Below are 26333 nucleotides of genomic sequence, written 5' to 3' on the forward strand. Positions count from 1 at the left end.
TGTTTTTTTCACCCCATTTTGGCACCGATCGAAATCGAAAACAAACCAATTCACTTTGAACGAATTAGCAACAACTTTCCATATTTTGTTTTCCACATGTTTTAAGAAGAGAATAGATTTCATATCAACACACTAATGCACACCAACATTGACGTATACACATACATTTTAGATATTCTCTTTCAAATTTAGCGGTATTTTGTTTTGATGATGTTGGATTTTCGGGTTTCCTCATTTTTTCGATTTGATAAAACATATGTATGTTTCGTTAAGTAATGTAATGTCAAAAATTGCGAAACGCAAAGCGCAAACCAAATCAATTATGAAGGGTACATTATTATTGCAACACACGTAATATTGTTATATTGATCTCTCGCACATGTACACTTGTTTTGCTGAACCAATATATGCTGTTTTCCTGTTTCTCTTTCTCTCTCTCTGCCAACTCGCTTTTTGAAAACTCTATGTCTCGTTCCTTCCCTTATTTACCCGTAATTTTCCACTTCAATACTTTACATATTGTTTTCGTACATTTTTATATTTCGAGTGAGCCAACAAAAAGACCAAAAGGAGAATGAAAGAAGAAAGCACGAGTCACAAGTCTAAAATGTTTTACAGTCATTCGAAAAATTAGTTTGCTTAGAGCGGATTTCGCAAGGTGTGTAAAAAACACGTAAAGATGGTCTGTAGACTCTTATTGTTTTGACAGCTTGAAGGAAACGAAAAATGGAGGAAGTTTTTAAGTTAGTTTCAAGTTCGTTTCCATTTCGCACAACTTAAGAAGCTACAGTTATTAGCGATACGTTTGTGTTTTGGTTAGATAAAATCTGATGTCGCAACAGACAAGTACACACCGATCGTTATCATATTTATTGCGCGATGTTAGTTATATTTCCAAGGTTCAATATGTAGTTTAAAAAATTCTTCACCATCTCACTATCTCACAATCGGTTGTTGAATGAAGTTTCCGGTAACGTCGAGCAAGAGCGGTTCGATTACGACAGAATGCACGAATTACGCTTTCCACCCAAACTTTTGTCCTGAATCTGCTGCAGGTGCTGCAACTGTGCGACGGATGGAACGTGGACACTCGGTGACGCTTGGGGTGTTGCTGGTGCCGGCGAACTTCCGGTGCTGGTTTGCTGTGGAAGCGACTGGCGTCTCCGGCGTCGCAGCGCAGGACTAAGGTTGTACGTTATCTTCGCCTGAAGGAGTAGCTCCTTGAAGATCTGTGGCGGCGAAAGACAAAAAACAGAACCGCGGATTAGCAACGACGAAACGGTTGGGAAGTAGAGTAGACCAACCTGCGATACGTTTCGGTTGAGTTTGGCGGAAGCTTCGACGAAACCGTTTTCCCAATCGACCGTTACCAACGTTTCCGTTGTGTCACGTGGTATCTGTTGAGTGCAGGGTTATGAAATATTTCAACATGAAATGTTGCGCGTGCTATGAAACAGATTTGAATCGCCCTTTCTAGGGACCGTTTAACGATGGTTCCTTTCTGTTCACGATCCAAAGCCAAAACTTGCACAGTCAAAACTTGCACTAGTTATCTTTCAATAATTTGTGCAGTTTAATGAAATTAGCACAATTTGTCAATCCTACTCAAAACGTTGCCAACCAAAAGTAACCAGGTAAAAGACCGACCAAAGTCATCAAGGGTATAAATGGTCATGATCAACATCACTAAACAATCACATTGATCCAGTCCAAACAGACCGAAATATCAGTTTCTTCGAAACAATTCACTCCGTTCAGCTCAGCTCCGTCAAGATCCCCGTCGATAAGGACCTTATATTGGACACTCAACGCTCAAGAGTCCAGCCACCGTCGTCAATGATACTACCGAGCGAGTCGTCGAATGACCCGGAAAACAACTCGACTTGCCGACACTTATCGAAACTTTGGAATTTCCGATTACAGCGAACCTTCGCGCGGCACAAAACCATTATCTACGAACAACGAAACACTCGCGAGAGGCGCCTTCGAGAGCCGTTCGAGCATTTGTCAGAAAGAACCCCGCGGCCAGAATTGAATCTATCGAAGAATTAAATCAATCAGATAAATTCAAAGAAGAGAAAGTTGCGGTCCAAAGAAATATCGGTCCACCGTCGCTGGTGCCACCGTTTCGATGTGCGGCCCGCGGCCGATGTCCTTACCTGCCGCAGGTCTTCATCATCGTCGCTGAGATCGGTTTTGTTGCCGACGACCACAATCGGTACCGCCGTGGTCGATTTGATCTCGTGAATCTGCTCACGTATCGCTTTCACCTCCTCGAACGTGACGCTGTCCGTGACGTCGTACACCAGGATGAACGCATCGGCGGACGAGATGGAGAGCGCCCTCATGGCCGGAAACTGCACGAGAAAGAATGAAGCGGGATGAGAGAAGCAACGCCGTATTAGGTATTGAACGGGGTAATTACGAAACAGATTAATGTAAGTCTACGTGCGCTTTTAGAAGAGCATCGTAGCCTGTAATTTAACCATTAAACGGATTCCGGCTCAGATTGTTTACTTGTAGCGAAACAGAGAAACTTAACCATGGAAGAAAATTCGCAAAATAAGCGGACGGCTTCCAGACAAAGCACGGACACAAGGTCCCTGCGCCCTGGATGTGCCTGTCACACGTGTTGTTTCGCAATTTGCACGCATTTTGTGAGAAACTTTTATGTAACCCCATTAATCTAGCGGAACGTCTGGCACAGGCCAGGCCAGCTGCACGTTCCCAGGGCTGCTGAAACATTCACCGGCCCCGGGCAGGGTATTAAGAAGGTGTCCTTAAATCATGCCACCGGAACCTGTGGCCCGGACGATTAACGGCGACTTAGATTAGGGCTAAATTTTTAATAGCTTCGTAAAGCCAACAGCCAAACTTCATTCATCCCCAGCAAAGGAAAGACACGCGGGCAGCGATGGCCCGTTGGTCAAGGGTTGGTGTCCGTTCCGTAAAAATCGATTGCGTCATCGTGGTTCCGTTTTTCCCGCAGCGAAATCCTGCCTCAAGGAGCGCCCTGGTGTGCGGTCCCTTGTTTTGGGACGTAATTTTGCGGATTACAAATTACATCGCACCTTTTCTCTGGCTTATTACCTTTTTTTTGTAAGGGGCGAGTGATTTATCTAGCGGCCGCCGGTGGGTTCTGTGTCCATTTTCCGAATTCACGCGCTATGACCCAGGGCTTAGGCGCTTTGATAGGCCGGGAGCGACATCAAAGATATAACTTCGAGGATAATATTTTTCCCTCCATAACATGGGCTCCCAGCATAACCTGAGCCGCCTGAGAGGCGCCCTCTACAAAACATGATCCTTTAGCGCCCGGTGCCTAGGCAAAGTTTCCCGAGACTTTGTTGCATCCACCGTTCGCTCGGCCTGGGGAAAGCTTGGCCACGGCAGGGCTAGAACGTAAAAATAGTAAAACGAAAGTACATCAAATATGAACCCGACAGCCTCTCTCTCTCTCGGACAGCCGGTCCGGTACGCACAAATGGGCGCTGGAGTGGAAAAGAAAAGTTAACACCAGCGGACACCGGCGACGAAGCTAGGAACAAATCGCGACGGCAACGGCTGTCACGGGATGGGGCAAATATTGGTTTTTCTGTTCCGGTTCCGGTCGTCAGCGCGGCAGAAGTTTCCGCGCAGAAAGCGCCCCGAAGTGATGGACCGAGAGGCGTCGGCACACCAGGAAAAGTGTTAACCATCGTGGCCGGACTATCACTTTTTACGCACCACGCCATGTTTTGCGTCGTCCATACGGGCTAACGGCTCGGCTCCAGGCGGTGGACGTTGGTTTCGCTTCCGTTTTTCTTTTTTGCATTTTCACCAAAAGCACTCACCGGGCAGAAATTGGAGCGGGTTTTCCGCGACCACGCTCGAGCCATTGTTTCGCCCCCAGGTTGCGTGTCAGATGTTGGTTATTGTGAAGGCGGTGCCCGGGAAAGGTGATAATCGTATCTGGTGCTACGACTGCGCCAGAAAAATTGAACGATTTTACTGCGAAAGGATCAGCTTTCGAACAGTTCCTTCGAAGGAAGGGTGTGGAACGCTCCGGCTTTGTTCAGTCACTGGTAAACAGTAAGCACCTCCATAGTCAAATCGGCGACTGAACACGTCAATCAATGACGTCCGTTGTAAGCCAGTAACAAACTTTCGTGAAGAACCAGCGCATGGGAATTCATCTAACGATCGCTCAAATTTCTGATTAAGACTTTGATGAATGGTTTGTACTAGACAAAACCTGACCCAATAAGATACTCCTTATTTGGAGTTTAGCAATTTTAATTTCATTGTATCTTTCATTCGAAGAATTTAATGAACGTCATTCAAATAATTGTGTTACAAATAGATGCAATTAACTGCATAAACAAGATTGGCAAACAACACAGTGAAACATCAAATTGACGACCGCTTCCACCGAACTCCCAACGTTGGGCGGCGCCTAGGGACTAGAACTAGTCCTTAATTAAACTGGCAAACAGATTTTAATGAAATTTCATAGGGTACATTCTGTATTGGAATACACTCGCATCCGGTTCGAATACATCTTTCTCTTTCTCTCTCTCGCTTTCTGTCCCTTTCCGGTATTCCGTTCAATTCACACCCATTGTAAGGAGGAGGGCAAGATCAAAGACCGACTCCCGGAGGACACAACGGAAGCAGCCCAGCCCGCAGTCGAGGTGAGGTGAACGTTACAGTGGCTTAAAGGGGGGCAGACTGCACGAATCGGTACTTACCTCGTAGGATCCGGAGGTGTCCAGGATGTCGAGTGTGAGATTTACGCCATTCACCGAGAAGTGGCCGTGGTGCATCTCCTCGACCGTGCGCTTGTACTTCGGCGAAAAGCTGCTGTAAAGGAACTGCGTGATGACGGAGCTTTTGCCCACCTTGGCCGCACCCATCATCACGATCTTGTGACGCACGTTGGAGTTTATCGAATTTTCATCGTTCTTGATGGGTCTGGAATGCGAGATGAAAGAAATGGTACAATGAAGAGTTGCCGAGTCCAAATTTTGCCGACCACCGAGGATTTCAACGCCACGATTAAGCACGCAACGGGGAAATCTTCGCCAAAGGGTCGCTTTAATCCAGCATCTTACGGAAGCTCACGTCAACCTTTTCATTAATGACAGTGATTTAAAATGAATTTTAAAATATTAATCAACGACGTCATGGCGGAAAATGGGGTTTTCGTATCCACAATAATTCCCTCGAAAGGGAAAATTAATAAACGTTGCCTAATGTTTCAAAGAGGATAATACGAACCGGAATGGAAAACAAAAGTAATGTGCCTGATCTTTTAATCAAACGAAGCACCAAAGAAAGCAGACTCCGAAATCCTTAAACGATTTTTGGGAAATGATTGATGGAAAAACTCCTATCAATCACTCGGCAGGATTCGATCATTTGCTGCTTCCGAGCGCGCTTTGGGGACCATCGTGCTGTTGCTCTCTAAACAAACGGAAGAGCGAGTGTAAATGACGAACTTCTGCTCCGAACGCACACAGCCACAAGCACAAGCAAAATAAAGGACAGGAAGTTTGTATTCATGTCCCAGGCGAGTTCCGGAAAAAAATGGCGACGAGCGTTCATTCGCACGATTTTCTTTTCACATTTCAACAACGTCATCATCGGAAGAAGCGACAAACATACGTTTGAAAAAAAAAACCATCCAGTCCCCGTGGGGGCCTCACAATTGCTTCTAATGGCAATCAGAGGCAAGTGAGAGAAAAAAACGGCACAAAGATGACTCCGTCAAGTTTCCCGTGGGAACATGGCCAACACCGGCTTCGGTGTTTGCGCGATAAGTTCGATCGGGCAATCGATAAAAGCGGAATTACGCCCGTCCCGTGGGTGGGATCTCCAGAAATCGAGCGTAGAATAAGTAAATTCCAACATCGGAACACTGGCCACCGACTAGTAACTGGCCTGTAAAGTAAATAACATTACGTGACACAAAATTGATTGGTTTCGGTGTACATAACTGCCCACGAATTTTCATTTCTCCGTAATTTTATAACACGCCGTCTGTTTGTTTCGTGGTGTTAAATTATTAATTTCTACGTATCAATCAAAAGCACAAGAAACGGCAATTTAGATGTAAAATCAACCGACCAATATTAAACGGTATTCGCAGTAATTTATTCACGGGAAGTCCTTTGCACTAGAAATAAACACGATTCGCTGGAAATGAATGACAGTCATTTATTTGACACCCATTTGTATCTCTCGGGTGACTATGATTTGACATGTTGGCGAAAACAAACATCGAACTATCAAAATATCGTGTTTAATCTGGTTTCTTCAACGATTAGTACCTTGTGGTGCTCCATTTTAGTGAAAGAAAATTGCGCAGTTTTTGGCTTCAGTCTCATCTATAGACAGAAGTGACGAAGAGAAAACAGGATGCGGTTTCTTAAGCCGCACCACTTTATTGTATCCCATTTGCCACAGCTGCTTCGTGACGATGGGACTGTAATCTACTTTCGCCGAGTTGTGGTTTAATTTCGAATTTTCGTGCAGATCCACTTTGCGTGAGCTACGTCGCAGAAGCCCCCGGAAATAGGTAATATTTTTAATCCCACTTCCAACGCATCGTGATACGCGCGACTCGTGGTTTGCCCTGCTCTCTGTGGCCCCGTCACCGCATTACACGAAATAAACTTCGATCCTAATAAATCCCCTGGTTTGGCTGCCGGTGTTGTGCCACAAGAAATGCCACGTGACGTGACCGAGCGGGGACGGCGAAATATTGCTATAAATCCTGAAACTCCTCGACGATAACCTACGCCATGATTCATGTCCCCCCAAACGGGCCAGCCGCCTCGGCTTTCTTTGCGATTATTTATGTGCTCCCCGCTTCATTCCGCGCCGTTTCATTTAGATGATCTTGGCCACTCTGAAGTCGGTCCTACGGTTACGCGCGCCCCGAACAGCCCACATTGGTTGATTTGCGATGGCCTTGATCGTTGGCTAGACTGGGCTGCAATTTAGCAACCTGACACCAACATTCCAGTGGTGGTCCGACGAGCCCAGGAAGCCCCGCGTGTACTTACTTTTCACGCTTTGGCCGCTCCTCGGTGGAGTCATCCTTCATGAACGATGGCTGCAGGCTGAACCGCCGCCGAAGATGTCGGCCTTTCATTTCTCACGATTTGCCACCCGAAAAACAGTGGAACTTTAAAGGACGAGCCGCTTGCCTTCCGGTCGCTGGGGCCGTGGAGCACTCCGTGAAAGTCCAATCAAGGCGGACCGGGGAGGACACAGCCGTTCGCCTTGTGTAGGCTGTCTCGGTAATCGCGTCCGGCGCGCTTCAGATGGTTCGCGGAAAATCTGGAAAAGAAATACAAGAAAGAAACGGTAACCCATGAAACATTGAACCGCGCTGTGTCGTTTTGTCGGCACTTGAAAGTATCCTTGGGCCATTGCACCCACTCGCCGACAGCAGCTGGCGTTAAGTGCTGCGAAGAGAAGGTGCTTGGCGATTGAGAGCGCAACGTGCCGGACGTGACGGTTGCCCGAGCACGACGGTGGACAGCCAAACATTCGTATTCAAGTGGCCGGGGCCACATTTGGCTGCCGGAGACGTTTCGAAATTAATATTCATTCCAGGGTACCAGGGCGGCCAACCGGAGCCCCGACGCGACGCATCAATGAAAAGACGCACGTCCCGGGAGAGATAATCCTTATAAGATATCCAGCCGCCAGCCGTTGGTCAGTCGGGCTTAAGAAACGGTACCAGGCCCGGCACGACCCAGGAAGTTATGGTGATGAAAAACTAATGACTAATTTTGCGCTCGAAAATTTGATTTGAAATCGCTTTCGGGAGTCTGCAACTATTTCTATCCGATTAAAGTGTGGCGTGCGCTGCTTGAGAATTCGGATTATGAGTTTTAGCTGCGGCAGCAGCCAACGAAGAAGGATTCAGCATTCAGTGCTCCTGGTCAGGAGGTTTTAATGAAATGGTCGAGGATTACGAGTGAAACTAAAAAAATACCGACCAACTGCTTCAGAATCGTACAGATTGCTTCAAAAATATTTAAAAATCATTGCCTCAGGTTTTTGTACCCCAATGAAGTCCTTCGGCCCTTCGTTTCCAGTGCCTGAGAAGAGACCAACACTCCGTGGTAATTGAACTAACAATCCTTCAGACTCCTGAAGCCTGTTTAATGCGAATCCATAATCAATAGCTCACCTTCCATCACAAACAGCCCAACAACTAATGCGCCACATGCTGGATGATGAAAAGAAACGCGAACAGAGCGATTTGCACACATTTGCATAATCCCGTTTGTTGATGGTTTTGCCGATTACGGGCCCACATTATGAATCAGTGCAACAAAGAACACCTCAAATGGCATAAATTACATTCCAAATCGCAGCCCCGTCGCAACCCCGGTCGACGAGCCACTTGAACCGAGCCGAGTATGGGAACCGCAAAACACTCGACAAACCGAGCAGCAATCAGTAACGATCAGGACGGCATCAGCTTCGAGTGTGCAGATAGTTGTCTAATTCCACACGGCTCCGACCAACCCCTGCAACCCTCTAATCTAATTCGCCCGCACAGCTGTCGGGTATTAATTGTACATAATATTGCTACAGATCGGTGTGCTTTTTACGTGGGGCCCGTTCTAGGGCAACGCAATTTCATTACAATCGTTCCCTCTCGGTGAACGGGACGAACCAATGGAACCGGGCAAAACGACAACGACGACGACGACGTGTTTCAATTATTCATCCTATTAAATTCTCATCATCCCGGAGCGCATTGCGAAGAGTCTGTTCACCTTCAAATTAGCTCCCACTAAGTATGCGCCCACATTGGCAAGCATTCCAGAGTTCTTGGGGCATAATCGTTTGCTGTTAACATGCAACACAATTTATGGTTCTGCCAACCGAATCGGAATCGGTATGCAACTGACGTACCGTAAGCCATCGTTATTGGTCTAATCGATCAAACGGGAAGAACAGAAGAGCAGTTTAAAGTAAGCAGCATGGTTGAGGAACTAATTAAGTGTAATGTTATAGCTAAACCCTAGCATAAACTCAAAGTTAGTGCAAATGACGCATCCGCCCAGATACCAGACAAATTACGCGCCCATAAACTGCCACTAAGTACCGAACACTTTTCGTCCTAATTTCGAGACCCAGCAAGTGGCGTTGGCCAGTAAAAAAAAGGCAGCGTCCCCCATCAAATATCCTTTCAGCCGCACAAACGGAAAAACCGATACCGCAATACCGTCATCAATGCACTCGGATTTCAATTTCCTGTCGGTAATTGCTTTCTTTTTTATGACCCTGTAACCTCCTTCGGACGGCCTCGTCCCGGTGATGAGGGCGCTTTCGAAAGCTCGGGCGCGCGTTGGGGTCTCCCCTCCTTTCTCCGTTTCCCCATTCCCAAAAAGGACACGAAGGACACTGGCGCAGGATGTTTCACTGATCGTGCGTCGGTTGGCTTCGCCGGTGGTGGCGGAATGAATTATTTGCTGAATTTTAATTAACCTTCCGAGTGACGATTTCGATGCGAGAGTGTTTCAAACAGCAACCAGGACACCAGGATGAGGCCGGGACGAAACTGTGACGCACTCTCCAGTGGCCAGGCCAGGATGCTGAACGGTTCGACGAGAGACTGAACGAAGGGATTTTATAATTAATTTATGAATTATGCTGTCGTTTGATGCTTTATCGTTTCTGTCGGTTCGCTTCCGGCCGGTCCAGGGGCAACGCTAATGAGGTGTAATGTTTGTTTCGGAATGTACGTGGCAATGAGTGGGAAGAAGGGTAGGCAAGGTTCCCAATAGGTTCCATTTGCAGTTCAATCGTGAGAATGGCCCACTTTTCAGAAAATCATTGAGAGGTCACCAACCACAACCGGACAGAGATGGGGGGGTGAGTCGGCGCCTCAGGATGCGTCCTACTGTCGGTGTACCCGAGATGAACCCACGATAATTGAAACGGGTGCCGGAGCCAAAAATAAACGGCCCCGTGAACCCCACCAACAAATTAACATATTATGAAGCACAACTCGGTAAGCTGCCGAAAGCCTCCCCAGAGATCAAGGCCAGGTACCGTAGGCTCTAATTTGGGCCACAAGTTTGTTTTATCATTGCCCATGCCCCCAATCCCCGGTCTAACCCCGCTGGAAGTCAGTCAAACAAGAAACGAACGACTTGGACCCTTTACGGGTCCCTTTGAAAGCACGATTAAGATGTTTCCGGAACCGCTTTTGTGGTTTCTCAGGATGGGTGTTTCTAAAAGCCGTTCCCGGCGCCCGGGACACTGTCTTGCCAATTCGTTTCAGAGCGTGTCAGATAAAGAACTGGCACGCTTCAAAAAAGGTCCCCAGTCTGGGGACGGATAGTGGGGCGTCGGAACATTGTCGGCCAGCGGGGGGCCATGATTAATGAACGTAGCTTATGATCTTACTCGGACTCGGACCTATCAAACGTCATACGCCATATCGTACTGCGGTCTTCGGGTTCACCGTGAAAGGCGCCGAGGAAAACGCTTTAACTCCACCCGGAAATACGCTTCCGGCGCCGGATATTTGTTGGTCCAACGCCAATGTATCTCAGTCGAATCATTTTGCACTAAAAACAGGATCAGTTGCGGTGGCACATCGCAGCCATTTAAGCTGGATAAAAATCTTCAGTAATTCGGAATGTGCTTGACGGCTCTATTCTTTTTTGTTGGTAGCGTTCCAACAAAAATTGGCACATTCCAGATCCTTTCGTATGTTGGTCGTGGAATGCATTTTTTGAAGAATGAACAAGGAAGACGACAAATTCACACGAAAGCCTGGGATTATTATCTTCGTTTTTTTTTGCTTAGTGTTTTCTTTAATGGTGATTATAAAACAATGTTATTGTCGAATATCAGTCAATTGGGTCTTACAATAGACCCAATCCAATCCACAGAAAAAGCATAGTCACAAGTACTGCACTTGAACCAAAATAGACTTTAAACAGTCCCAGACGGGGCCAGACATCCATCGCGCACGTGCGACACGCAATCATCCGTGGCCGTGGATTGGAAGTCCAATGCTCAGCTATCGTGGTGCAGCGGCGAGCGATCCGATACGCAGCACGTTTCTAGCACCAAAGTCTCACGTGATTTGACGCCGAAAACTGACGACCATTTGTCGATCCCCAGGGCCTCGCAGCTCGCGTTTCCGCCAGTCACGAGTGATAGGCGGGCGAATAAAATGTATCATGCCCACCGATGATGGTGATGATGATGGATGACATGTGGGCCCGTGGGGTGGACCTCCCGAAACCAGATTATTGACAAATCCAAACAATCATCCCACACTCGGTGTGTAATCGGAACTGCGGAACGGGGCCGGCTTTTACGATCTGGTCTACAGACTATTTATGGGGCATTCCTCTTCAAAGACCCGCTCAAGTGTCACACACTTGGCTCGCAGAACTGAGACGCTCAGTGTGCCAAGGGCTTCGAAACTTGAACAACGTTGCACTAGTTGCTGCTCGCAATCGGTCTCGCAGGCCCTTCCTATTACCAAGTACAGCGATGGGCCAGTTCTTCCTGTGCGTTCTGGTGGCCATCGTAGGTGTTGAGGTGACGCTCGCAAACGTAATCACGGCTCGCCGGCAGTTCGATGCCGATCAACGGCATCCCCGGTCGGACAGCCGCATCTTGAACAGTGTGCCCGTGTACGATGCGCGCGAAGAAGCATCCGAGTACTGGCGCAACCAGGCCCAGAACACCCTGAAGGATCATGCATCCCGAGAACGCGACGAGCGAAAGGCGAAGAACGTGGTGTACTTCATCGGCGACGGGATGTCGCTACCGACGGTGGCCGCCACGCGAATGTACCTGGGCAACGAGAATGTGTCGCTCTCGTTCGAGCAGTTCCCATACTTTGGCCTCTCGAAGACGTACTGCGTAGATCGTCAAGTGGCGGACTCAGCCTGCACCGCCACGGCCTACATCTCGGGTGTTAAGACCAACTACGGAATGATTAACGTGGGGGCCAGTGTAAAGCGCAGCAGTTGTGAGTACGACCACGAAGCGACCGAGTTTCTGGGGCTGCTCCAGTGGGCCCAGCATGCGGGAAAGGCCACAGGAGTCGTAACGAACACGCGCATCACTCACGCCACTCCGGCCGGAACTTACGCCAGCGTTACCGAACGGAACTGGGAAGATGACAGCGCGGTGAACGCCGACTGTTCTAGCACGCCCGTCGAACGGAGACCCCGTGATATTTCCCATCAGCTAGTGTATGGAGAGACGGCTAGCAACCTGAAGGTGGTGCTCGGCTGTGGACGCCAAACCTTCCTACCGAAGGGCACGCTGGATGAGGATGGCGTCTCGGGTAATCGTGAGGATGGCGTAAATTTGATCGAGGAATGGAAGCGACTCCGGAGTGAGCGTGGTAGAGCGGAGTATGTTTACGACAAGCAGGGCCTCTTGGCGGCAGCCCAGAGCAAACAATCGGACTATCTGCTGGGATTGTTCGACAGTAGCCACTGTCTGTACAATCTGGAGATCGACGAGCAGCAGGTGGGCGATCGGAAGCCAAAGCTATCGGAAATGGTAGAGGCCGCCCTAGCTGTTCTGGAAGACAGCGCCCAAGGATACGTGCTGTTCGTCGAAGGAGGCCTGATCGATATGGCGCATCATGGAAACCGTCCGCGCCTGTCACTGGAAGAGACGGCCGAGTTTCATCGAGCCATCGGGTTGGCAAGGCAACGGACGAACGTCAACGATACGCTAATCGTAGTATCCTCCGATCACAGCCACACGCTGATGTACAATGGATACCCGGTAAGTGACTACCCCTCCGATAGCACCCTCGGATCGGAGACTTCTAGACGGTGATTCTTCTGCTTCCAGACGCGCGGTAACGATATCTTGGGGATCGCTGACGTCAGCGATATGGACGACTTGCCGTACACCACGCTGAGCTACGCCAACGGCCAGGGATTCTACCAAACCTACGAGGACGGCAACCCGACCAAGCGTGCCAACATAAGCAACTACGATCTCCAGAACCACCGGCAGCTTTATCTGGCTACCGTGCCGCTCTCGTCCGAAACGCACGCCGGCGATGACGTCGGCATCTTCGCCAGTGGCCCGAGCGCCCATCTGTTCGAGGGCAGCATGGAGCAAAACGTGATTCCTCTGCTAATCGCCTACGTGGCCAACATCGGTCAGGACTTCGGCTGGGTGCCCGAAGATATTTCAGATCCTATCGATGACAGGGGTAGCGCCGTCCAGACGTCTCTATCATTGCTTTTGGCGCTCGTCTCGAGTTTGTCTCTGGTGGTGGCCCCACTCATACAGCGGCTGTCAAGCTGAACGTGATATTCGATAATAAAGGCTAGGTTTACGTGTGAAGCCCGTGTGTATGCCTTTTTCCTGCGGAGAGGCTCCTTGATTGGTCGTCCAAAGTGAATTGTTTCAGTGGGGTCATTTTATCTCCCAACGGTGCATTGATAACGGCTAATTGACGGCACCCAGCGCTGATCAGCGCTTCACATTATGCAGTGATGACTAGCCACGGTTCTGGCGACGCAACGGTGGATTCAGTTGACAATCGGACAATACTGAGCTCGGTGCGGTGATGGCTACCCTCGGGAGGTACATTTCCTATATTCTGCTACTGGCGGTGGTTTCCTGCGAAGTTGTCCCGCACGGAGGTTAGTATTGTCCGGGTGGCCGCTGTAGGATGTCGGGGTGTCATAACATGAATCTTCCGCAGGCCGAGTTCGTGATGGACACTCGCGACAGGACAAGAAAGCCGGCCCGTCGCCAACACCGAAGCAAAGCTCCGAACCGGAGCAAGGGTTCGAGGAGCGCGAACGTGACAGTGCGTTCTGGTTCGAGCAGGCCCAGGAAACGCTGGTCCGGAAGCTGAAGGAAACCCGCAACAACAACCACGCGAAGAACGTGATCTTCTTCATCGGCGACGGCTTGTCGTCGCAAACGTTGGCCGCCACGCGTATGTATCTCGGCAACGAAGCGAACACCTTGTCGTTCGAGCACTTCAAGGACACCGGCACCGTGCGGACGTACTGCGTGGATCAGCAAGTGGCGGACTCGGCCTGCACCGCCACGGCCTTCTGCTCGGGTGTTAAGACCAACTACGGAATGATTAACGTGGGCCCCAGTGTAAAGCGCAGTAGTTGCGAGTACGACCACGAAGCGACCGAGTTTCTGGGCCTACTCCAGTGGGCTCAGAAGGCGGGCAAGGACACGGGAATCGTAACGAACACGCGCATCACTCACGCCACACCGGCCGGAACTTACGCCAGCGTTACCGAAAGGAACTGGGAAGATGACAGTGACGTTAACGGCGACTGTTCTAGCACCCCCATCGAACGGAGACCGCGTGACACTGGCCATCAGCTGGTGTATGGAGAGACGGCCAGCAACCTGAAGGTAGTGCTCGGCTGTGGACGACAAAACTTACTACCGAAGGGCACGCTGGATGAGGATGGTGTCTCGGGTAATCGTGAGGATGGCGTAAATTTGATCGAGGAATGGAAGCGACTCCGGAATGAGCGTGGCCGAGCGGAGTATGTTTACGACAAGCAGGGCCTCTTGGCGGCAGCCCAGAACAAACAATCGGACTATCTGCTGGGACTTTTCGATAGCAGCCACTGTCTGTACAATCTGGAGATTGACGAGCAGCAGGTGGGTGATCGGAAGCCAAAGCTGTCGGAGATGGTAGAGGCCGCCCTGGCGATTCTGGAAGACAGTGCCCAAGGATACGTGCTGTTCGTCGAAGGAGGCAAGATCGATATGGCGCATCACGGGAACCTTCCGCGTCTGTCGCTAGATGAAACGGCCGAGTTTCATCGAACCATCGGATTGGCAAGGCAACGGACGAACGTCAACGATACGCTGATCGTAGTATCCTCCGACCACAGCCACACGCTGGTATACACCGGATTCCCGGTAAGTGAGCGTCCCCCGATAATGCCTTCGGATCGGAGACCTCTAAACGGCGATTGTTCTGCTTCCAGAAGCGCGGCAACGATATCCTGGGCATCGCGGACGTCAGCGAACTGGACGGTTTGCCGTACACAACGCTGAGCTACGCCAACGGCGAGAGTTTCTACGAGACGTACGAAGACGGCAACCCGACCAAGCGTATCAACGTTAGCGGCTACAATCTCCAGAACTACTACCAGCGTTATCCAGCCACCGTGCCGCTGGTGGACGAGTCGCACGGCGGCGAAGACGTCACCGTCTACGCCAGCGGCCCGAGCGCTCACCTGTTCAACGGTAACATGGAGCAAAACGTGATTCCCCTGCTAATCGCCTATGTGGCCAACATCGGTCAGGACTTCGGTTGGGTGCCCGAAGATAGTTCAGATCCTATCGATGACAGGGGTAGCGCCGTCCGCACGTCGCTATCATTGCTGTTGGCGCTCGTCTCGAGTTTGCCCCTGGCGGCGGTGGCCATACTCATACAGCGGCTATAAGGCTGAACGTGATGTTCGATAATAAAGGTTACGTGTGTAGCGCGTCTGTATGGCTTTCTCCTGTGGGGAGGCTCCTTGATTGGTCGTCCGAGGTGAATTGTTCCATTTGGGTCCATTTTATCTCCCATCGTTGATAACGGCTAATCGACGGCCTCCAACGCTGACCAGCGTTTTACATCACGCAGCGAAGACTAACGACGGTTCCGACGGTGGATTCAGTTGACAATCGGACAATAGTGACACTGGCTGCGACAATACAGAGCTCGGTGCGGTGATGGCTACCCTCGGGAGGTACTTTTCCTATCTTCTGCTGCTGACGGTGGTTTCCTGCGAACTCATCCCGCACGGAGGTTAGTATTCTCTGGAGTCTGGCGAGCTGTTCTTCTTTGCAGGGTGTCATAACATGAACCGTCCGCAGGTCGAGTTCGTGATGGACACTCGCGACAGGACAAGAAATCCGGCCCGTCGCCACCACCGAAGCAAAGTTCCGAGCCGGAGCAAGGTTTCGAGGAGCACGAACGTGAGAGTGCCTTCTGGTTCGAACAGGCCCAGGAAACGTTGGTCCGGAAGTTGGGGGAAACCCACAACACCAACCACGCGAAGAACGTGATCTTCTTCATCGGCGACGGAATGTCGTCGCAAACGTCGGCCGCCACGCGGATGTATCTTGGCAACGAAGCGAACACCTTGTCGTTCGAGCACTTCAAGGACACCGGCACCGTGCGGACGTACTGCGTGAACCGGCAGGTTCCGGATTCATCGTGTACGGCCACCGCGTACCTGTCCGGGGTGAAGATTAACTACGGCATGGTGAACATAGCGGCCTCGGTGCAGCGGTACGCTTGCGATTACGATCATAATACGACCGACTTCGAGGGGCTGCTTCGGTGGGCCCAGGACGCGGGCAAGAGCACCGGCATCGTGACGACGACGAAGATCACGCATGCGACACCGGCGGGGGCGTACGCCAGCAGCACCAACCGGTACTGGGAGAACGACGTGGAGGTCGGCGATTCCGGATGCAACCACGAGGACGTCGAGGACATCGGAGAGCAGCTGGTGGGAAAGGAGCTGGCTCTGCGGTTCAACGTCGTGATGGGCGGTGGCCGCGGTAACCTGCTGCCGGAGGAAACGCTGGACGAGGAAGGCCATCACGGGTACAGACGCGACGGTAAGAATCTGATCGAAGCGTGGAAGCAAGCGCACCGGTCGATGGGCAGATGGGAGTACGTGTGGAACCGGGACCAGCTGCTGGGGGTCGACGTGAAGAACACCGACTACCTTCTCGGGCTGTTCGAGACGGGCCACATGAAGTACAACCTGGAGGTCCAGGAAAGCGCCGAGTCGATGGCCCTCGAGCCAACGCTGGAGGAGATGACCCAGATGGCGATCCGAATGCTGGAAAAGAACCCGAAAGGGTACGTGCTGTTCGTGGAAGGTGGGCTGATCGACGTGGCGCACCACGAAACCTGGTCCCGGCTGGCGCTGGACGAAACGGCCGAATACGCGAAGGCGATCGGCACGGCCAGAGCGGAGACCAACGAGCAGGACACGCTGATCGTCGTCAGCGCGGATCATACCCACACGCTAACGTATAATGGCTACCCGGTAAGTATCCTGCAGCGTTATCTCCGGACTCTGGTCCCCATCCTCATCGTCTGCTGTTCCACCAGAAACGTGGTAACGACATTCTGGGCTTGGGAGACGTCAGCGACGAAGACTTCCTGCCGTTCACCACGCTCAGCTACGCCAACGGGGCCTCCTACTACTGGACGTACACTCCGGAGAACCTTGCGGTTCGGGAAGACGTATCCAAGTACGACTACCGGCAGATGAACCACCGCTACATGGCGATGGTGCCACTAGACGCCGAAACACACGGTGGGGACGACGTGACCGTGTGGGCGTCCGGCCCCATGTCGCACCTCTTCCGTGGGACCTACGAACAGAACACCATCCCGTTCCTGATCTCGTACATCGCCCAGATCGGTGATTACTTCGACGACGGCCCCAACGCCGGGACCGCGCCGTTGGCCTCCGTGCCTATCTTACTCATTAGTGCCATCGTGGGAGTTTTGCGACGTTAATCGAGTGTCCGCGTTCATCCTTGGGAGGACGACCATTCAAGCAGCGCCCTTTGATCCCATTCAACGGGTGATTGATTGATTTGCGCCGTGGCGCTCACGGACCGTAGTATCACCCGGCTGATACTGTGGCTCCCAATAATAGTAGTTTATCGTACGGAGGGGCCATGACGTTGTAAATACTGGGCGGGAGGCGGAGGGGGAGCTTAAACCGAATGCATAGCGTGTATGTGTCATATTGTTTTCGAGCCAGGGGCCAGGCCACCGAGGGCACTCAATTAGCCAATAAATGTCAAACATTCGGGTTCGTTGTCTATCAACGGGTGTCTGCCTGATAAATCGCGCTCCAGATGTAGCCACCGACAGCGCCCGGGGGGGGCACCTTAATCAGTACCATGGGGCCGGGGGAGGAGGTCATAAACAAACGACGATTTCGTATCTCCTTTTACGAATAATGCCAACTAAATCAGGTAATCTGCCGGAAGCAATATAAATTCCAGAAGCGCCATAAAAGTCTAATTCATTATCCGCGCAAGCCACACGTCCAGTTGCGTGATTGCGCCATCTGCGTCTCGAATCTGGTCGATCATGTCCATTGTTTTTTTTCGGACCGATAGCCGTTAGCGATCGTCTGGATTATGGAGCGCTCCAACGGCGGGCTGAGATAAAATTTATTCTCCGTCACTTCTTGTCACAAACTGTAAGTCCTTTGCCGATGCACGACGCGTACGCCATGATGTGCGGGATAACGTTCTGTTCGTAGGAACCGGAAAACAGGTGCGACCAGGGACCGGACGCGTACACCGCCACGTCTTCCCCGCCGTGAGTCTCCAGGTCCACGGGCAGCATGGCGGGAAACGGAAAGTTGTCCTCGTCGAAGTTGCTCAGCTCGCGCACATCGGCCCGCGTGCCTTTCTCCGTGTCGACGTGGGTGTAGAATCCACGACCGTTGGCGTAGCTAATCGTCATGTACGGAAGGCCGTCACTGCCCGTTCCGCTGGTGCCAAATATGTCATTTCCACGGTTCTACAAGGAAAAGTTTGGAATCCCGACGATAAGCCGGCCGAGCAAAGAGCCCTCCCTCTCATGATCTCACCGGATATCCTGCGAAGCTCACACTATGCGAGTGATCCGCCGTGACCACTATCAGGGTGTCCTCTTCGCTGAACTTGCTGCGGGCCAACTCGATCGCCTTGTCAAACTCCACCGTCTCGTCGATGGCATATTTGGCCAGATTGTCATGATGGCCATGGTCGATCCGGCCACCCTCCACGAACAGGAAGAATCCGTTCGGGTTCGTGCTCAGAATGTCGGTCGCCTTGTCCACCATCTCGGACAGCGTGGGCTCTTCGTGCAGATTCTTATGAACCCGGTCCAAATTGTACGCACAGTGGCCCGGTTCGAACATTCCCAGCAGACGATCCGTCCGGCGGGGATCCACCGCCAACAGATCGGAACGCTTCCACACAAAGGTCCGGTTCTCCCCGACCGGCCCGTTCTTCTGCCATTCGTTGATCAAGTTCCTCCCATCCGACCGGTACCCAGGCCCGCCGGTCTCAGGATCTACACCGACGTCCCGATCCAAGAACTCTCGCCGACCACACCCCAAAATGACGCGAAGCTTCGGTGCGGTCTCACTGTACACTAGCTGCTCGGCGATATCGTCGACCGTATCCGGATCGCAGCCATCCTGCTTCACCCAGTAGTCGTCCTCCCAGTCCCGGAACGCGATGTGAGCGTACATACCCGCGGGAGACGCGTGCGTCACCCGCGTACTGGTCACGATGCCAGCGTCCTTCCCCGCATCGATAGCCCACTGGCCGATGGAGGACGTGTGGGTCGAGCGGTTCCGCGCAGCTTCACAATCGCGCACCGGGACGTGCGCGTTGACGCCGATAGTTTCGTAATTGCCCTTCACGCCCGTCAGATAAGCTGTTGCCGTGCAGGCCGAGTCCGCTACCTGATAATTGACACAATACGTCTTCGACATACCGACGAAGGGGAATCCTTCGAAGAACAAAGGTTTCTCCTCGCCCCCGGCGTACACTCGCGCCATGGCCACCGTCGCGATGGACATCCCGTCCCCGAGGAACAGGATGACATTCTTCGCCCGGTTCGTGTTCTCCGTCTTGGTCCGCTGCCGCTCGACGGTGTCCTTCGCTTGATTCCGCCAGTACTCGATGGTCTGCTCTTGATCGGCAAGCCTGTGCCTCGGCTTCGAGTCCAGCTCGTCCGGCAGCCTCGGGTGCTGCCGTTTGTCGATGTCATAATCTAGGGGAACCGAACCGAAAGGACAGCCGTAACAAACCACACTCCGTCGACAGCCCGGCCGGTCGCATACCACCGCTAAGAGATCCGCTCACCAACCCAAACACTGCAGCCGCTGTGAGTAGCGGAACGGCCCAATGTCGGAGCATCTTTGTTACCGTTCGAATGCCGCCAAGGTACTGACGGGAGTTGTCTTGTCGCCTCCACTCGGATCATTGGCAGGAATCGCTGTGGCATTACGATAACGGAATCGCTAGTCTCGTCGTACGACAGACGATAGTGCTATCGAAAACCGCGCGACGCTAATCACCTTAAGTGGCACTAGATGAAACGATTTCAATGCACTTGATCAATCGTTTACTGCTCCCTGTCTGTCTGTCCGCGAAATACGTCGTGGCGAGGGCGAGGTGGCCACTGTCGTACCGCGCGTAAGGAGCCGTTATCTTGGGGGACTTTTTTCGGGGGCAACCAAATACAATGTTCCATTGACATCTGATAATCTCCGATAACCGTGGCACTGCTTTCTGTTTGGAACCAAATAAACCGATTATCAGCAGTCGCTCCGTACGTAGTTGTATATTGATTGGCTTCCTTATGGGCTCCTCTATGTCACTAATTGATTCGAAGTCTATAAAATCTTAACTAACAACTCCAAAGGCCGGCAGCTCGTAGATCGTAGGATCAAGCGTAAATCCGATTGCCATCTGCTAATCGCTATCCTTACGGTCTACACACAGGTCAACTTTCCGGGCAAGCCTTCGCTCCCTGGCCTATGCAAGCGGCATAGCCCATCATGTGGGGGATGACGTTCTGCTCCAAGAAGCCAGTGAAGAGGTGCGCCCACGGCCCCGACGCATACACGACGACGTCGTCTCCGCCGTGCGTTTCCGAGTCCACGTGCACCATGGCGGGGAAGTCAAAGTTGTTCTTATCAGTCTTCATATCACGCACGTCCATTCTCTTGCCGGTGTCCGCATCCACGTGCTTCTTGTAGCCCGGCCCGTTGGCGTAGCTGATTGTCATGTACGGAAGGCCGTCACTGGCCGTGCCGGCGGTGCCGAAGATATCGTTCCCACGAGTCTGCAACAATGATTCGAGCGAGGCATTCATTGCTCGGCCCTATCGCAGCACCCCCGTCCCACTTACCGGATATCCTGCGTAGCTCACACTATGCGAGTGGTCCGCCGTAACCACTATCAGCGTGTCCTCCTGGCTGAACTTGTTGCGGGCCAACTCGATCGCCTTGTCAAACTCCACCGTCTCGTCCAGCGCGTACCGGGCCCGGTTATCGTGATGGGCGTGATCGATTCGACCACCTTCGACGAACAGGAAGAACCCGTTCGGGTTCGTGCTTAGAATGTCAGTCGCCTTGTCCACCATCTCGGACAGTGTTGGTTCCTCCGTCAATCCGTCGCTGATTCGGTCCAGGTTATAGGCACAGTGACTCGGTTCGAACATTCCCAGCAAACGATCCGTCCGGCGGGGGTCCACCGCCAACAGATCGGAACGGTTCCACACAAAGGTCCGGTTCTCCCCGACCGGCCCATTCTTCAGCCATTCGTTGATCAGATTCCTTCCATCCGATCGCCGGCCAGGTTTACCCGTTTCGGGATCGGTGTCTACATCGCTATCCAAAAACTCTCGCCGTCCGCCACCCAATATAACTCGCAGCTTTGGAGCAGTCTCCCCGTACACCAGCTGTTTGGCGATGTCGTCGACCGTATCCGGATCGCACCCATCTGCCTTCACGTCGTTATCATTTTCCCAATCCCGGAACGAGGTGTGCGCGTACACTCCAGCCGGCGATGCATGCGTTACCCGCGTGGTGGTCACGATGCCAGCGTCCTTCCCCGCATCGATAGCCCACTGGCCGATGGAGGACGTGTGGGTCGATCGATCCCGCGCAGCTTCACAATCGCGCACCGGGACGTGCGCATTCACGCCGATAGTTTCGTAATTGGCCTTCACGCCCGTCAGATAAGCTGTTGCCGTGCAGGCCGAGTCAGGCACTTGATAGTTCACGCAGTACGTCTTGGACATCGCCAGGAACGGGAATCGTTCGAAGAAGAAAGATTTCTCCTCGCCCCCGGCGTACACTCGGGCCATCGATAGTGTGGCGATGGACATGCCATCGCCCAGAAATAGGATCACATTTTTGGCAATATTTTTGTTCTCCCGCTGGGCAATCCGATCAGCAACCGAGGCCTTCGCTTGGTCCAGCCAGTACTCGATGGTTCGCTCCTGTTCGACACTTTTCGAGCTGACGGCTAGGTTCGGCTCATCGGCCAACCTCGGATGATTCCGTTTGTCATCGTCTAAGGAACACAGGAAAGCGTTTGTCTCTTTGCCCAAACCAGCTGATGCGATCAAAGTATGCTATACCTGTGGTCGTTGCTGCGACAATGCCGCAGGTTAACAAAACACAGCTCAACCGGAGGAGTGTGGAACGCATTTTGGGTGACCGCCGTGCTGTACTTCAGACACCTTTGGCACAACTGATGCACTGTGCAGCGAACGTTCGCCTTAAAATACCCCTGAAATCGTAGCAGTCACTGTTCTGCTATTCTCATTCCATCAGCAACCGGATCACGGAGTAATCGCCGTATCTAACACGCCTACTCTGGTCTGCCGACAACGTGGTCAGCCGACGGCGTGAATTGCTATTATTGGCCCTAGGGCAGACGAAACGTCACCTCACGCCCAATGACCGACTTGGGGGCCGGAGTGTGGACTTTGCCGTTATCGCCCGGCCCCGAAAAGACAGACACTCACGCTAAACGTACCGTAACGTGGGCCGATAAGTGAGGCCATGGGCGGCGATTTGAAAATCGGCACTGTAATGGCAATTGTACTAAAACAATATACCACACCCAGCCAGCCTTGAGGGCGAAAGCATGCCAGGACCTCGGGAGATCCGTCCAGTAGTGCATGTGATGATTGGTTTTAGTACACGTGCCCATCTTATCACACTCTGTAGTGGACCGTAGAAAGGATGATTAATCGATTAATGTTTGAATCAACAATTGACAACTAAACAATCCGATTCTACGAAATCACGACTGAACAGAATCGATTGAAAACCGCAACAGTTTGGTGGGTAACAATTGTCCGTGATTTATTTGGTATGTAAAACCCTCTGGCAAAGGGTGTCAATCTGTTTAAAATTCAAAATTAAACTTCATCGCGGAACGTAGTGGCAGTAGGTGGACTGTGCATAAATTACGAATTGTATTGTCTTCCGTTCCAACTTCCAACTGACAATCTAAGCAATCTTAGACACGGAATAACCCACTCAAGGGCCGTCGGCTCGTCGGCAGCCCAAAAAAAAATCTGCATTTTGGATTTATAACGTGTTGTGAAATTCGAGTGTCACACAATCAAGGGCCTATTCTAACTCCCACCGTTCTAACGTCAGCATCAACAGCCAAACAAATTGCTGCTGGGGTCCATGAAAAAACAGCCAACGAAACCGAAACTGCCAGAAAGTTATGTACTGCCAGATTGGTACTAGACGCCCTAATCGCCGTAAAACCCTGTCGTGTTCGCGTCCGTGATGGCACACCACTTACGACAGTTACGGAGCGGCAACTTCCAGATTCGAGTTAGCGCTTGCGAAAGAGCTTTTGCCGGGGTCTCCGATTGCCGGTGGTGTCCTTTCGTACACCGTATTGTTCTGACTTCTGTGCCGCTGTTTCTGTTCACCCAAATCCCATCAGCCAGTGCCGCCATTCCCACCATGCTCTGCTTGCCCGTCCTGCCGCTGCTGCCGAGTGGCTTAATTTAATCTATTAAACAAACTGTGCCCGTGGAAAACCAACACGGATTGGTGTCCCGACACGGTCGCCCACCTGATCCACAGTGTGCCTCTTTGTAAGACTGTTGGGCTGTTGTCACGTCACGGCGCTGTCACGACGATGATGTCGTAACGCCCAGCCCAGCAGCAATCCACATTCGGATTTGTGTCTCGTGGGTGTCCGCTGGTGAATATTCTCATTACCTTGATACAAATTGAATTATCCTGCATTATTGAAGCACTGGAACGCCGTTACAGGGAGTGGCTCGAACAGCACTTGTGGTGTTTTTTTTTGTTTTTACGACGCCCAAATCACTCAGGATACGGTCCCAGCTGAATATTTAAACCGCCGATATTAGCGGAAGAAGTAATAACCAAAGAACTAATTCACGATAATCGGCAGACTAGGAGCGAATTCTGCTCAAACCAAAGCAACTGTTCAACAATCGTCCTCACCGATTCGAATTGGAGTGATTGATGGCGATATTAATGCACAGTCTGTTCCGTGAGTAATAAGCCTTCCCTAATTGCCTTTTCGATTAATCACCATCACCTATTCAACACTTTGGCACGAAACTCTACTCTCTAGTCCGTTTTTGGATTGATTATTTAGTATTTATAGCAACACTTGAGCTAATTTAGAAGAAATTTATTATTCGTTTTTATATAAATTGTTTCGTGTTTGCTGACCAATTGCTTCTCCGCAAAAGGATGTGCCCATTGTGCGGGTTCAAATACGCTTCCCTTCGAGCTAACCTCGTCCGTGTCCGTTCACTAACTTTCTGTCCGAAACAAACTTATGCAGTGCCTCCTCCCCGAGGGCCACCGGTACCCTCCAGAGGTTAACCCAATTAATGACCCATTGCTCCTGGCAAAGTGAATTACAGTGATGTTAATGTCATCCGTTTGGCTTGCTGTCCGACAAAGGCGGGCGGGCAATGTTTTCGCAAGTTTCTCCACTGTTCCGGTGGGTGGATCTGATGCTAGTGAACCTGTTTGGTGCCGCCCTTACACAGCTTTCAGTTGGTGATTGAATGCGTTTTTAGTCCACCCCAAAAGCATAACCTTATTTAGAAGAGCATGCAAACTTGAGCCATTTTGTGCCACAGCGCCCACCAATCTGGGTTCCTGCAAACCGAAGTACTGTTTTTGTCGGAAACTCTGCCCTTTTTTCGTCCGATGGTGGTTGAATTAGTCGGTTGAGTGTACGGGCCAGAAACATATGCGGGTATGTACAGGTGAGTGTTACGGGTCACAGGCCAAACATTGTCGCTCCAGTTGGGTATTGTTTGCGGACGATGGTTCACCTCCGCACGGATACGGCCCAGAAGTTAGTCGTCAGTCACGCTGCATCCTGGCAGTTCCAACGCTACACAATACGGGCCACGGTGACTTTGTGTAGCCGTGTTGTGCCCAAAACAACTTTCAATGGACAACGAGGCCAGGCCACGGAAGACCCTGAGGCGCGCTTTGCTAGACTTGTTTCCTTATCCCTTGGCTGCAGTAGCTCGGCGACTTAATATGAATGCAGTGGCTATTGTATGACCCCCATTTGGCTGTCAAAAAATGGCGAGAGTAATAGAAAAAGTATGACGCACACGAGTGCCACCATTTCGATCGTAACGGTCGCTGTGTATGGAAAATATGGAAAATAAACCGGTAGCACGTCATCTAAATCCCCGTCGCCATGTTTGTAGTCGGGTCCGTCGCAACTCTCGCTCGGAACAGCTCCTGACATCCTGACACACGATGCTGTACGCCATCAAGTGCTTGCACCATTTGGAAAGTGTACTTCCCTTCGAAGAGAGTACAAGGTGCCCGGCGAACATTTAAATCTTGTAGTTCAACATCACACCGAAGTGCATATAGGACCGAGTTCGCAATATTCCACTGCACACACTATTTGAGCCCGGTGCTCCGTAGCGCCACAGCCCCACCACTCGAACTGCTGCCGAAAGTAGTCGTCAGCAGCAAAATTTAATTTCATAAATCATACTCTACAGCAAGTGCAAATATCTCTCGTACCTTGCAAAAAAGCTGATACCCTGCCGCCAGAGGCGGGAATTCAACTCGGCGTAAATTCTTTCACAAACTTGCTAACCAAAATTGAATGTCCCCTCCCCGGGTTCTCCGGGCGGCGCTAACCGCACGCCCGAACCAGCGCGCCGTAGCGATCCGGGAGCGATGAGTTAGTTGCAAATTAAACTACACGAAACTTTACCACCGTATCCTGCGGGATTCACCGTAAAGCTTTCTTCCCGGAACCGTCCACGGTATCTCACCTCACCACACACGCGCCATCGTCGCCCACTTGAACGTTGATTAAATATCGAGAGCTCATAGTTTGAATTTTAATCAACTTTGGTCCCGATAAGAAAACCGATAAACTTTCTTCCCCCCCCCCGGGATCGTGGCGGACAAGGTTTCTTTTCGGGCCGCGCCCCTACTTCCTGCTTTCCAAATTGTCCTACACAAATCTCCTTTTGACATGCAATCGGCCCGAGGGGCCTGGGTCTTTTGCCAGCCAGCACCGGGTCCGAGCACTTCCGCTTTCCGTGGCGGAAGAAAAATCGGCTCCCCGTGAGCAGATTATACGATCGGAGTTGTGTAGCACTTGAAAAACCGGGCGCTTCCGGTGGTAAGCTCTAAAACAATTACCGTTTCGTTCGTCTTTTTGCCATCCACGGTACGAGCCTCGGCCTACGGCATTCGGCAAAGGACTCAACCGACGCGACCATG

General features: G+C 51.5%; 6 protein-coding genes across 6 annotated transcripts in view; 3 read left to right on the forward strand and 3 right to left on the reverse strand.

Moving 5' to 3' along the window:
- Positions 1-241: 241 nt before the first annotated feature.
- The window catches only part of LOC131205410 (ras-related protein Rap-1b), a 47757-nt gene continuing 21665 nt past the window's right edge, over positions 242-26333 (reverse strand). Inside the window, exons 4-8 of the mRNA XM_058197491.1 lie at positions 7050-7326; positions 4731-4953; positions 2160-2357; positions 1305-1397; positions 242-1229 (exon numbers count right to left, since the gene is read on the reverse strand). Coding sequence (XP_058053474.1) covers positions 996-1229; positions 1305-1397; positions 2160-2357; positions 4731-4953; positions 7050-7138 — 837 coding nt within the window. The 5' untranslated portion in view covers positions 7139-7326 and the 3' untranslated portion in view covers positions 242-995. The remainder of the gene's footprint in view (positions 1230-1304; positions 1398-2159; positions 2358-4730; positions 4954-7049; positions 7327-26333) is intronic.
- On the forward strand, positions 11527-13317 carry LOC131206420 (alkaline phosphatase-like). The gene is made up of 2 exons (XM_058198965.1): positions 11527-12783; positions 12853-13317. Exons 1-2 carry the CDS (start codon positions 11527-11529, stop codon positions 13315-13317), a joined length of 1722 nt encoding a protein of 573 aa, XP_058054948.1.
- Positions 13583-15449, forward strand: LOC131206426 (alkaline phosphatase-like). The gene is made up of 3 exons (XM_058198974.1): positions 13583-13658; positions 13721-14919; positions 14988-15449. Exons 1-3 carry the CDS (start codon positions 13583-13585, stop codon positions 15447-15449), a joined length of 1737 nt encoding a protein of 578 aa, XP_058054957.1.
- Positions 15724-17536, forward strand: LOC131206430 (alkaline phosphatase-like). The gene is made up of 3 exons (XM_058198977.1): positions 15724-15799; positions 15868-17057; positions 17123-17536. Exons 1-3 carry the CDS (start codon positions 15724-15726, stop codon positions 17534-17536), a joined length of 1680 nt encoding a protein of 559 aa, XP_058054960.1.
- On the reverse strand, positions 18180-19966 carry LOC131205408 (membrane-bound alkaline phosphatase-like). The gene is made up of 3 exons (XM_058197489.1): positions 19875-19966; positions 18630-19804; positions 18180-18559 (listed from the first exon to the last, which is right to left on the reverse strand). Exons 1-3 carry the CDS (start codon positions 19948-19950, stop codon positions 18215-18217), a joined length of 1596 nt encoding a protein of 531 aa, XP_058053472.1. The 5' UTR covers positions 19951-19966; the 3' UTR covers positions 18180-18214.
- On the reverse strand, positions 20540-22253 carry LOC131205409 (alkaline phosphatase-like). Its single transcript, XM_058197490.1, has 3 exons — positions 22197-22253; positions 20948-22141; positions 20540-20881 (listed from the first exon to the last, which is right to left on the reverse strand). The coding sequence occupies exons 1-3, from the start codon at positions 22251-22253 to the stop codon at positions 20540-20542; spliced, it is 1593 nt and encodes a 530-aa protein (XP_058053473.1).

Source organism: Anopheles bellator, chromosome 1, assembly GCF_943735745.2.
Source record: "Anopheles bellator chromosome 1, idAnoBellAS_SP24_06.2, whole genome shotgun sequence".
NCBI classification, from domain to species: domain Eukaryota; kingdom Metazoa; phylum Arthropoda; class Insecta; order Diptera; family Culicidae; genus Anopheles; species Anopheles bellator.

Coding starts and splice junctions, on each gene's coding strand:
- LOC131206420 (XM_058198965.1), top strand. CDS start 11,527: ATGGGCCAGTTCTTCCTGTGCGTTCTGGTGGCCATCGTAGGTGTTGAG. Junction 12,784..12,852: donor TGATGTACAATGGATACCCG/GTAAGTGACTAC, acceptor TTCTGCTTCCAG/ACGCGCGGTAACGATATCTT.
- LOC131206426 (XM_058198974.1), top strand. CDS start 13,583: ATGGCTACCCTCGGGAGGTACATTTCCTATATTCTGCTACTGGCGGTG. Junction 13,659..13,720: donor CGAAGTTGTCCCGCACGGAG/GTTAGTATTGTC, acceptor AATCTTCCGCAG/GCCGAGTTCGTGATGGACAC. Junction 14,920..14,987: donor TGGTATACACCGGATTCCCG/GTAAGTGAGCGT, acceptor TTCTGCTTCCAG/AAGCGCGGCAACGATATCCT.
- LOC131206430 (XM_058198977.1), top strand. CDS start 15,724: ATGGCTACCCTCGGGAGGTACTTTTCCTATCTTCTGCTGCTGACGGTG. Junction 15,800..15,867: donor CGAACTCATCCCGCACGGAG/GTTAGTATTCTC, acceptor AACCGTCCGCAG/GTCGAGTTCGTGATGGACAC. Junction 17,058..17,122: donor TAACGTATAATGGCTACCCG/GTAAGTATCCTG, acceptor CTGTTCCACCAG/AAACGTGGTAACGACATTCT.
- LOC131205408 (XM_058197489.1), bottom strand. CDS start 19,950: ATGCTCCGACATTGGGCCGTTCCGCTACTCACAGCGGCTGCAGTGTTT. Junction 19,805..19,874: donor GAGCGGATCTCTTAGCGGTG/GTATGCGACCGG, acceptor CGGTTCCCCTAG/ATTATGACATCGACAAACGG. Junction 18,560..18,629: donor TGAGCTTCGCAGGATATCCG/GTGAGATCATGA, acceptor TTTTCCTTGTAG/AACCGTGGAAATGACATATT.
- LOC131205409 (XM_058197490.1), bottom strand. CDS start 22,253: ATGCGTTCCACACTCCTCCGGTTGAGCTGTGTTTTGTTAACCTGCGGC. Junction 22,142..22,196: donor TAACCTGCGGCATTGTCGCA/GCAACGACCACA, acceptor TTGGGCAAAGAG/ACAAACGCTTTCCTGTGTTC. Junction 20,882..20,947: donor TGAGCTACGCAGGATATCCG/GTAAGTGGGACG, acceptor TCATTGTTGCAG/ACTCGTGGGAACGATATCTT.